Genomic DNA, 10,684 nt, shown 5'->3' on the forward strand with positions numbered 1-10,684 from the left:
CGGCTGGGGGGCTCCAGGCAGTGGCCACATTCCAGCAGTTTTAATCCGTTTTTTATTGTAGGGAGAACGGAGTTTGCACAGGGGCCGGGATGGCTCCCCAGCTGGCCGCTCTCCCAGTGCCAGGCCCCCTCCCTCCATTTCCTCCCCCCTCCCCCATCAGGAACCTGTTACTTTAAGCGAGGCGTTCCAGTGTGGCGCTGCGGGCCGCCGGGGTTTCGGGGAGGCGGCCGCTGATTGGCTCTTTCGAGCTCCCCCTGGCTCGGTCGCTCGGCCTCCCCGCGCGCTCCGCCCCGCCCGCACGCCCTCCCTCCGCCCCTAGAGGCTCGAAGCCCGGGTGTCAGGCGCCACGGCGCATGCTCCGGACTCATCCTCTGGCCCCGGAGCTGCTGCTGCTGCTGCTGCTGCTGCTTTTGCTTTTGGGGCTGAGTTTAATAAGCGAGCGAGAGAGCGAGCACGGGGTGGGGTGGGGGCCAAGGCAGAGCATGTCCGCCATCTACCCTCAGCTCCCGGGCGCGCTCTCATTCATAGCAGCCTCTTCATGAATTACAGCTGAAGGGGGCGGGGGAGGGGGGGTACCACACAACACCCCGGCAAACCTCCGGGCCCCCAGGCATGGCTAGCTCGGTAAGTACATGCAAAAATAATAATAAAAGCCCCCCTCCCTCTCCTCCTCCGCCCCGCGCCGCCGCAGCCCAGACAGCGCCAGCGCTCCGCGGTTCCAATTAGAGAAAGGTTGGTTTTGCTCGCGGGGAGCTGCCGCCTCTCCCTCCTCCCCACCCCCCCGGCGCGCGCGCACACACTCGCACACTCGCCGCCACCGCCACCGCCACCCCCCCCCCCCCCCCCGCGCCTCCCGCCCGCCTCGCCTCTTTGCAATCGCAAGAAGCGCACTCACACTCCCTCTGGCTCACACACGCGCACACACACACTCACACCCGGTGGAAGGAGGCGAATAATAACTCAGCCATATTTCAGCCGCCGCCGCCGCCGGGAGCTGCGGGCACGGTCCGGGGACGCGGCGAGCAGCCTCTGCGGCCGCACCTCCGCCGAGCGCCGCGGCCGCCACGATGGTGCGTTCTCCGCGGCGCGCGCGTGAGCCCGAGTGTGCGGGCTGACAGCGGCGGGGCTGCTCGCAACTTTGCCCCAGCGGCCGGTGTGCGCGACCGGGGCTCGGCGGCGGTCCGCCAGTAGCCCTGCCTTTCTGCGTTTCGTGGCTTTCGCTGGGGGGGCGGGGGGGGGAGGCTGGAGGGAGTTTGCGACCACTTTGGCTCTTGAAAGTGTGCAGCGTTGGCTCTGTTGGGCTGGCCTTGCCGGTCGTGGGGGGCTCTTTGCCGAGGGGTGCGGGGTGCTTTGAGTTGTGGATGCCTTGGCGTGTTTTCGTGCGGGCGTGAGTGAGTGTATGTGTGACGACGTTTCATTCTTGTGCACGAACCCCGTGGTAAGAAAGAACACGGGAGTTTGTGCCCATTAGCAGAGGCTGCCTGTAGTTTCCATTCCGCCTGGCACCGCGCTCCACACGCACGCACACATACACGTACACAAAGACTTCCTCGGCGTGTGCCTGTCGCCGCGGTACTTTCGGGGAGGGGGCTCGCTAGAAACCCCGGTCCCCTATCTCAGCCACCTCCCCTCCCACGCCGGGAAAGCGCCCCAGCATCCCCTCTTGATTGTCTCCTAATTTGTTACCGACGCGTTTGTTGTCGTGCTTGCTGTGGTGGTCGTGTTCTCCCCTTTCCCCGACCCTCTTCGCGACTAGGGGTAACATTCCGTTACAATCCCGGCCGCTGTGCAGCGGCGCCGGGGGCCCCTGCGGCCCGGCCCGGTGTATCTGGGGGTGTGGGGTGTGCGCGCCCACGCGCGTGAAACGTGGATGGAGAGGGCACTGCCGTTTCCTTTTATGTGCGTTTCAAGGAGGAGGGAAAAAAATGTCAGGCGCAATGTTGAGCAGCGAACGGTCGCCTTCCTGTTGTTCACGGCTGTCTCTCCTCCCCCTGCTCGCAGTGTGCCGTGCAGGTGAAGCTGGAGCTGGGGCACCGCGCCCAGGTGAGGAAGAAACCCACAGTGGAGGGCTTCACCCACGACTGGATGGTGTTCGTGCGCGGCCCGGAGCACAGTAACATTCAGCACTTTGTGGAGAAAGTCGTCTTCCACTTGCACGAAAGCTTCCCTAGGCCAAAAAGAGGTAGGGCTCGAATACAAAAGAGACTTGATAAAAAATGTCTTTGCTCCGGAGGAAACAATCGCGGGGCCCCGGCGCTCCCCGGGCCGTTCCCCGCCCCCCGCGCCGCGCTTGCCGGGCTAGCCTGGGACCCGGGGGCGCGGCGCCGTGCTTGCCAGGTCTCTGCTGCCCGCGCGCGGGCGCGCGCGCGCGTGAGTGTTCGACTTGGGCTCAGGGAAAGTCAGCACAGAGAAAGGACTGTCAGGTGTCGCGTGTTTATTCCTTCCAGCCCTCTTGGGTTGCAGTAGGTCCTTTGGGGACCATGTAATTAGTTACTGGGTTTGGAGGTTTGAAGAGCAAAGCTGGAGGGAATAAACAGTTTGCACCTTTCCACTCCCCCCCCCCCCTTCCTGGAGAAATCGAGCTTTACCTGTGTTACTAGCCAAGAATGCATTGGAGGTAGTTATTGTTCCGTTTAGAGAAGTCTGTTCTCTAGGCAATTCTGGCCTCTGTGTTTGAGATACCAGGTTGCTGTAGAGTGTCCCTTTGGGAGTTAGCCTCTACCTCACAGCCTGGATTTTACTAGTGGGGTGGCTTATCCCCTCAGTTCCCCCCCCCCCCCCGTGGGGGCATTTTACTGTTCCAGTAGATTTTGAACTACCTTCTGAACTGTCTTCTCATTGGGACCCACAAAGGGAGGGAGTTTCCGTTAAGGTTGAAAGCTAAGTTTCAGGCAAAGATGCTGTTTTGCCTATTTCTTTAGTTCTTTCTACACCTGGATCCTCAGCCATAAAGTCTGGCTTGCATACTCTTGCTGAGCTTCTCTGGTCCCAAGCACCTTCAATTAAACAGAGCGGGACAGTGTGGGGGCGGGGGGATATCATTTAAAAAAGACGTTTGAAGAGGTTCTGAAAAATACTGGTTTTTATTTCCCCCTGCCTCTGGGAAGCTACTGTCTGGTTGTTTTAGTTGGATTACTGGAGGTAACAGTACAAATACAATAAGGTGCTTTGTTTGTGAGCAGCTTTATTTATCTAAGTCGACACAATGGTTAGTAGTTATCTTCCATTTGATCCGTAATCTTTATTGGCATCTAGAACTCCTGCAGTTTCTTAGAGTAACATCATAATAAATCCATTCTGCTTAGAGTGATGGGGGAAATTATTGAACATTCAGGGCTGGATAAAGAAAGGAGGAAGGATGTGTGCCTTTAAGGTGGCAGAGTTGGGGTTTATTTTTATTTTTAATGCCTGTATGGTGGGAAGTAGGATTTTATTTTATTTTATTTTATTGTGCCTTTAGTAGTTAGGTTTAGAGTTCCTTTTCAAAACTTGAACAGTTGAAATTCTGATGGGCTTTGTTGAATGGTTAATAAATACATCCAGCTTCTAGTAGAGGGTAGGGATTTGCATGGTCTATGGGAGGTAATACTTAGCATTTGTTAGCACTTTAGATGAACATATAGACTGATACTCTATTTTGTATTTCTCCTAAGCCATGGTAAGAATTTCATTCCTGTCTGCAGGTGACTGGGGACAGTGCATGATGGAGTCCTCTCTTCTCATGACTCTGTAGAGCCACTGCAGAGCAGTTTAAACAAAAGAAAGCACCTCCTGGGCTCCTTGGTCCTTCCTCTGTTACAGCCACTTGGCTGCCATTCATTCAGGCAAAATAGACATTACAAAGGAATATTCATTGTGTCAGGGAAATCAACTCAGTTGTTAGAAAATGTTTCTCTTAAGGTAACTTTGTTTAAGCACCTTGATAATCATCCAACCCCTCTTCTGTATTTACCACCATTTCTCTGCTTCCCTGGTTCTGTGTGTGGTGATGCTGCCCTGTGTATCCTAAAGTTACTGACTTCCTGTCCAGCCTGAGGGAAGGAGAGGGGTCTCTGTTCACAGCACACACCTGCAAGGTGGGTTGAACCCTTAATAATAGCAGTGTCGTCTCACATCTCTCTGAGCAGGGATGTCTGTTGATTGGACTTTACAACTGCAGTTCTCAACTGGGGAGTTTCTTCTTTATGCAAACTATAAGCCATTGTTTTAAAATGTTTATTTTTGGATTTTTATTTGTGTTGTGTGGTTCCCATGATGTGACAAGTCCTGGGAAAATCGCCAACTTATATCGCCCAGGAGAGACCTTGTCATACTGTAATTACACATGATTCAGATTGCGAGAGGTTTCACTGCTTGTTGGGAATAGCAGCTGTAAAACTCAGGCAACACCAAGCATGCCGCTTAATCCCGGGATCTGGGTTTTGACTTATCAAATCTCTGAAAATGATAAGAACAACTGTAAAATCAGATTGCCAGGAATTTCCAAGGCTTCTTCTAGCACCTTTTAAGGTGCTACATCTTGCTATATGATTGATATAATTGATAGGATAAAGTTTAACTAATTGGAGATGGGAGGAACTGCAAAAGTGAATTTGAGAAAGATTTGAGTACAGTATGTTTGGAGGGATGCTTCTACTGTGAATTATTAGTGAAAAGCTAACTTTTGTGCATTATACACAGTCACTAATAAGCCAAGGAACCCTAGGTCTCCATATGAATTGCTCAGCCATGAAGATACATAAGTCCTTAGCGTTGTAATCCTTGGTTTAGAAAAGCAAATTGATTTTCAGGTTGATTTCCTTTACTTCACAATAATATTATGAGAACTTGTAGAGGAAGAAAATTATAGTATTTTCAACTTGTTGCCAAATGAGAATTATATATACCATTTCAGAATTGAGCTAATTGGATTTGAATTAATGAGGTTTTACTCTGTCACAAAGACGTGTGGGAGACCTTTAATTTAAAACTCCTGGCACACAGTCCTAGAAAAGGAGATTTTGATGGAATAGTGAGGCCTAGAATCTCCATTAGCTAATGAAGAATAGGCAGGTCAGAGCGGATGCATTTTCAGACTATCTGTTTGCAGGAGAAGAGCATATCTTATGTGTTATTACCAAAGATTTATGATGGCCTGATATGACTGGAATGAATAGTCATATTCAAAACATTCCATTTAAAATATTAATGTTTTCATTTTCCGTCGGATCTAAATTTCGGTGAACTTTCCTTCCAATTATAGCCGTCTTTACTATTGCAATCTGTTCTATTGACATTTATGATGTGAAAGCTCTTGCTTATTATTTTATGAAAGCTAATTTGGCCCCTGGTATGAATTGATAGCTTTTTATTTGTCGCCTCTAGTCCTTCGAGTGGGCAGATAAAACATAATCAGTGCACTCTTCCAGCTCTCCTTTGGTTTAGGCATGTGAGATTAGCTTTGTTACATAGCTCTGATTTGTATCTTTCAAAGTAATTTGGATAACTTTCTTTATCAAGGTACCTAATATGAGAAGATTGCTTAGTTTGAGGACTTTGTGTATATCTTGTATATTTTGGCTTTGGAGACACTTAATAAATGCACAAATGAAAAGAAAAAGGATGGATGAATCTCAGCTGCATGCAGTTGTAGGGAGAGGTGCCCTAACCAGGGAACTGCCTTAGACCTTATCAGGGCAAAGCAACAGAAACAACTTCCTGAGCCACTTGGCAGGTGAATTGCTGGAGGAATCTCTCTGTTGGTGAAAATGTCAGTTGGGCACTGGAAGTTGGAAGACATCTGGTTACAGTCTATTAAGATTTTAAATGTTTATGTCATTGAACTCAGCAGATTAACTAGGGATTTTCTAGTAGCTTTGGCTTCCCTAGTATACAAACATCAAATATTTCTCGTGACTGTTCTTTTAATAGCAAAAATTAGGAAGGAAGCCACGTTAGGGACTTCGAATGGGTGTGTTTAAGTGGGGATAACCTGTAAAAAGTGACAGATCTGTATATAAATGGAGGGACATCTTGAAGATCTATAACTGGTAGGGCAAGTTGTTAAGGATGTGTGATCCCATTAAGGAAACACCTCTTCAGATCGCACAGTGTATATGTGTGTGCATAGATTGTGTGCACTGGACATCAGTCTTGCCACTAGTTGCCTTGAGCAGGTGCTTTTTGTGGTAGTGGTGATGGGATTTTATTTGGAAACAAAAACTCAAACCATATATTTAAAAGATCACGATGACCACGCCTTAGTCTGTAAGAGTGAAGTTGAAGGAATACAAATCCAACATTTCCTTTTAAACAGATGAGGATATCATTGTAAGAGTGATCTTTAACCATGGAGAGGTTCTGTTCTTCATGGTGAAGGGGAATTAGGGTCAGGAAGTGCATATTGTCTCCCAAAGCCGGGTTAGGAGACATCTTTGGTCACCATGTTTTTGATTTTGTTTTTGTTTTTATTTTGCATTATGAGAATAGTTGTAGAAGCACAACTTATAAATCCAAGGTTAAATATGTCATTATTCTCAAACGCATGAAACTTCAGGCTCAACACCAGACTTCAAAGGGCCTTTCTATGTAAAAACAGTCAACCTGTGACCTGTCAGCATATATTGTTTTAATGAAAAATATTTTTAAACAGCAAAAATTAATGAGAAGTAGTGTATGTCTTTAATGTCTGGTGCCATCAGTATGACATGTGGTTGCTGTATCCACAGTTATACCCAGTTAGTTGTATTGTCACACAGCCCCAGACAGACAGTGTACCACTGAGAATGAGACAAACATGGAGCCTTTGTACAAAGAGCTGTAGTGTCACTATTCTGAGAAATAGACCTGAGGAACAGTGAAGTCTGCAGACTACACCCTGGAAATGGCTCATAAAATCTAGGTATTCTGCCTACACAGTCTGACATGGATAAAGTACCTATCATGTGCAAAGTAAGTACTCTGTACCCATCGCTGTTGTTGCCAGGGCTACTACTACTCATGTTGCAGAAAAAGAAATGGTAGGAGTTTCAAGGATTTTCCTGCTCAGATGTCAAGGGACCAACAGTTATGTCACTGTGTTTTCACAGGAGGACACTCTAAACTGAAGCTCCATTGGATGTGATTTACAGCTGATTTTACAGTCTGTCTGATGATATACTATTTGTGTTACACAGAAGTTTGCACAGTAATTATTTTAGGTGACCCCTGTAGAACTGCCTCTTTACTAAGAATGGTGAGCCACCAATTGATTTTATAGTTTTACCTTAAAGATGTCATGGCTGTCTATTTTTCTCTGTCCCCATCTCTCTCTCTCCTTTTCCCCCTCCCTTCTCTTTCCCCCTTAACTTCTCTCCATATTTCCCTCTTTCCTCTCCACTCCCCTTTCTCATCTCTTGGTGATTTCAGTCATCCAAAGAGGCATATGCAGAAGATAGGAAATTATTAAGCTGGAATCACGGTTCAAGGTTAAGAGTTCTGGTGTCCTTTCCAGAGGACCCTGGTTCAGTTCCCAGCACCATGTGGGTGGTTTCCAACTGCCTATAAATAACTCCAGCTCCGTGGATTCGGTGCCTTTTATGTCCTCTGCAAGCAAACTTGCACAGACATGGTATAGAGCCACACAGATCTACGCATGCATGTGTAAATAAATCTTTTTAAAAAGTAGGACATGAATCTGTTTAAAAAAGGAGGACAATGATGCCTTTATGAAGTGTTCATATCATTTTAAATGTAAATGAAAATCATGTTTTTACTAAAGTATAGATATATGTGCATTTGTAGAAAAACCTAATAAATACACAGAAGTTAAGTGAAATTTTCATAGATAACTAGTTAATATCTTGGTAGACATCTATCTATTCATATGTACATTTTTAACCATTAATATCTTTTAATTATTCTATTTTGATTAATGTATACTATATAACAAGATAATAATATAATAATTTTGTATGTATTGTATAGTCCCAGCCCTCTTTTTCCTTTCAATCAGGCTCTTAGACATGTGCAGTGATCGTGGCTGACGACAAAGTTATGAGTGTTCCTGTGCAAGAGAATTGCTAATAAATGGTGGTCAGTGTTTACTTCTGAAGCATTGAGTGATTGTTCGCCTATACAGTGGAGAAGTATTCAGTAATAACTACTGTTATAGGCATGACCTAGGATTTAATTAAGTGGTAGTGACCACAGTAGATCCTGTTTTAAACAAAAAAGTACTGTGGCTACTTTTATATAAAATCATGTACCTTTTATGGATTGATTTAAGATGTTCTCCTGGGGTGGGGCTGGAGAGATGGCTCTGTGGTTAAGAGAACTTGCTGCTCAACTGGAGCAACCTGCGTTCAGTTCCCAGCACCCATTGGCAGCTCACCGCTACATACCGCTCCAGTTCCAGGGTATTAGACACCTTGTTTCTGTGTGCATTAGGCATGGACATGGTGCACAGTCATACATGTAGTCAAAATAGTCACACACATAAAATATATATTTAAGATTTTTACTTTGTGACAAAGTCATTAGGAGAGTTGTTGTTGCATAGTGGCTAGCAGCCATGTCCTGACAGGGTCTCACTATGTATGTAGACCAGGTTGTCTTAGAACTTTTTATATAGACCAGGCTGCCCTTAAACTCACAGACCTCTTGCCTCTGCCTCTCACATGCAGGAGTTAAGGCATTTATTTATTTGTATATGTGTGTATGTGTATGTGTCGACATATGATGTGTTTGCAGAGTACCTACAAGAGATGGTTTGTTCCTTTCACTTTGTGGGTCTCTCTCACGCACACACGGCAGGCAGCCTTGGCAGCAAGCGCCTTTATCTACTGACTCATCTTGCTGGCCTTCAGGGTTAGCTTTATTAGAGAGCGAAGCTTGCTGTTACTTCTGATTCTCAGGTCAATTTACTCAGAGTAGTAATTGGTATTGATTATAAAGATGATTATTAATCCTTATTGGTTGTAAAGATGATTAGTTGAACTTAGTTATTATGTTTGAAGGTTGACATCATCAGAGCCAAATAGTTTTCTTTTTTATTTGAAGATATTAATTTTGTTAAAGCTGTTTGTTTTGTTGTTTGTTGGCTTTTTTCCTTTGCAGTAGAATCCATAAGTTATGTCATCATCTCTACCAGGCCAAGTGTTTGATGCATACATGTTACTCTTAAAAAATGCAAAATGTATTTTAACAATTTCCTTAAATGTTGATAATCTTTCAGTGTGGCACAGCAGTTAAGAGCATGTGACACTCTTGCAGAGGCCTGACTGTCTCTATCCCCATGTTGGGTGGTACCTCTGCAGACACCTGCACTCACAGGCAGGAATCGCCCTACCCTCAATTTAAAAACGTTTATTATAAAAACACTAGAGAACAGGATGTTTGTCCTGTTTCTGGGATAGAGTCAGTTGAGGGATACCTTTTAAATTTTGCAGCTAGGTTTTGTGTCCACTTCTGTTTCCCTCTAAAGGTACCAGGAGGAGAGGACTATCTGATTCTTTCAGGTGTCTATGCATTTTGATGAACATCTAAGACACTTTGAACAGTAAAATGCTAGGCCCCCAAGTCCTCCTCATAACATCTATACTATCCACTATATGCATTTATAAATAGTGAGAGTTTTCTTAGTGTGGAAGAACATTCTATTTAACAATAACAACAACAACAAAACAAAACAAAAAGAAAACCCTTTCCCTCTTCCGTTTTCTCTTCCAATTCCTGTACTTTTGGAATTAAGGCAACTCAGTAAGAAATGGAGAGTTTGGGCTGTTGGGATTTGCTTGCTGTCAGAGATATGTCATTTAGTGTGTGCGTGGCTTCAAATTGTCACAATATGCTTCTTGTATGACTTTTTCTACAAGTTCTAGGTGAGTTGATTGCAGAAGCTGCTGTGCACATGTGGTGTGGCACAGCCCATGTCATATGTCACATGCTCTTTTGTGCTGCACTTTCCTACTCTTATCTGAGTATCTGTCTGGCTTCCCTTCCACTGCATCAGAGTTAGGCATGGGGCAGTGCTGGGCTTCTGCATCACTAGATCCTGGTCATGCCTTTATCACACGCTTTCTAGATACTGCAAGTTTTGGATATTTTTTGTAACAAAGGTAGATAATACAAATAAGGAGAGGTTTTTTGACACCTGACCTTGGCTTCTACCTCCCTAAGCTGTAAATTGCTTCTCATTTCTAAAACATACATTTTCTGTAGCTCAAGAACGGAATGTATGGATAATACTTTCCCTTGCAACATTGTATATATTGAACTACATCTTTTCTAGACTAGGTCATCCCTTGCAACATTGTATATATTGAACTACTTTTTTTCTAGACTATGTTTATCTTTGTTAATAGGTAAAAATTTTCTTCCTTAAAATAGGCTCTTACTGTGTAACCCCGGCTGACCAAAAATCACTATCTAGACCAGGTTGACCTCAAACTCACAGATACCTGTCTGCTTTTCTGCTTTTGCTGGGATTAAAGGTATCCACCAACACATGCAGATGCTTTTTCTTTATCATCATCATCATCATCATGCAGATGCCTTTTCTTTATCATCATCGTCATCACCACCACCACCACCACCATCATCATCATCATAATTATCATCATCAAATAACATTGTATCTGAATCTGTGTGTGATATATGTGTGTGTGTGTAAGAGTGGGCATGCATGTGCTTTGGTGTGTGTGTATAGGTTAGAGGACAACTTTTG

At 45.2% G+C, this 10,684-nt stretch overlaps 1 protein-coding gene across 2 annotated transcripts in view; it reads left to right on the plus strand.

The window, feature by feature from the left end:
- Positions 1-352: 352 nt before the first annotated feature.
- The window catches only part of Mllt3 (MLLT3 super elongation complex subunit), a 279,485-nt gene continuing 269,153 nt past the window's right edge, over positions 353-10,684 (plus strand). The window contains exons 1-2 of one of the 2 annotated variants that reach the window (XM_021159575.2): positions 353-624; positions 2,002-2,182. In XM_021159575.2, coding sequence (XP_021015234.1) covers positions 613-624; positions 2,002-2,182 — 193 coding nt within the window. In that variant the 5' untranslated portion in view covers positions 353-612. Of the gene's footprint in view, positions 625-886; positions 1,071-2,001; positions 2,183-10,684 lie in introns of those variants that run through there. The other variant, XM_029475724.2, reaches the window with a different exon arrangement.

The sequence above is a fragment of the Mus caroli genome, unplaced genomic scaffold (genome assembly GCF_978045245.1).
Source record: "Mus caroli unplaced genomic scaffold, Mus_caroli_1 scaffold_6, whole genome shotgun sequence".
Taxonomy (NCBI): domain Eukaryota; kingdom Metazoa; phylum Chordata; class Mammalia; order Rodentia; family Muridae; genus Mus; species Mus caroli.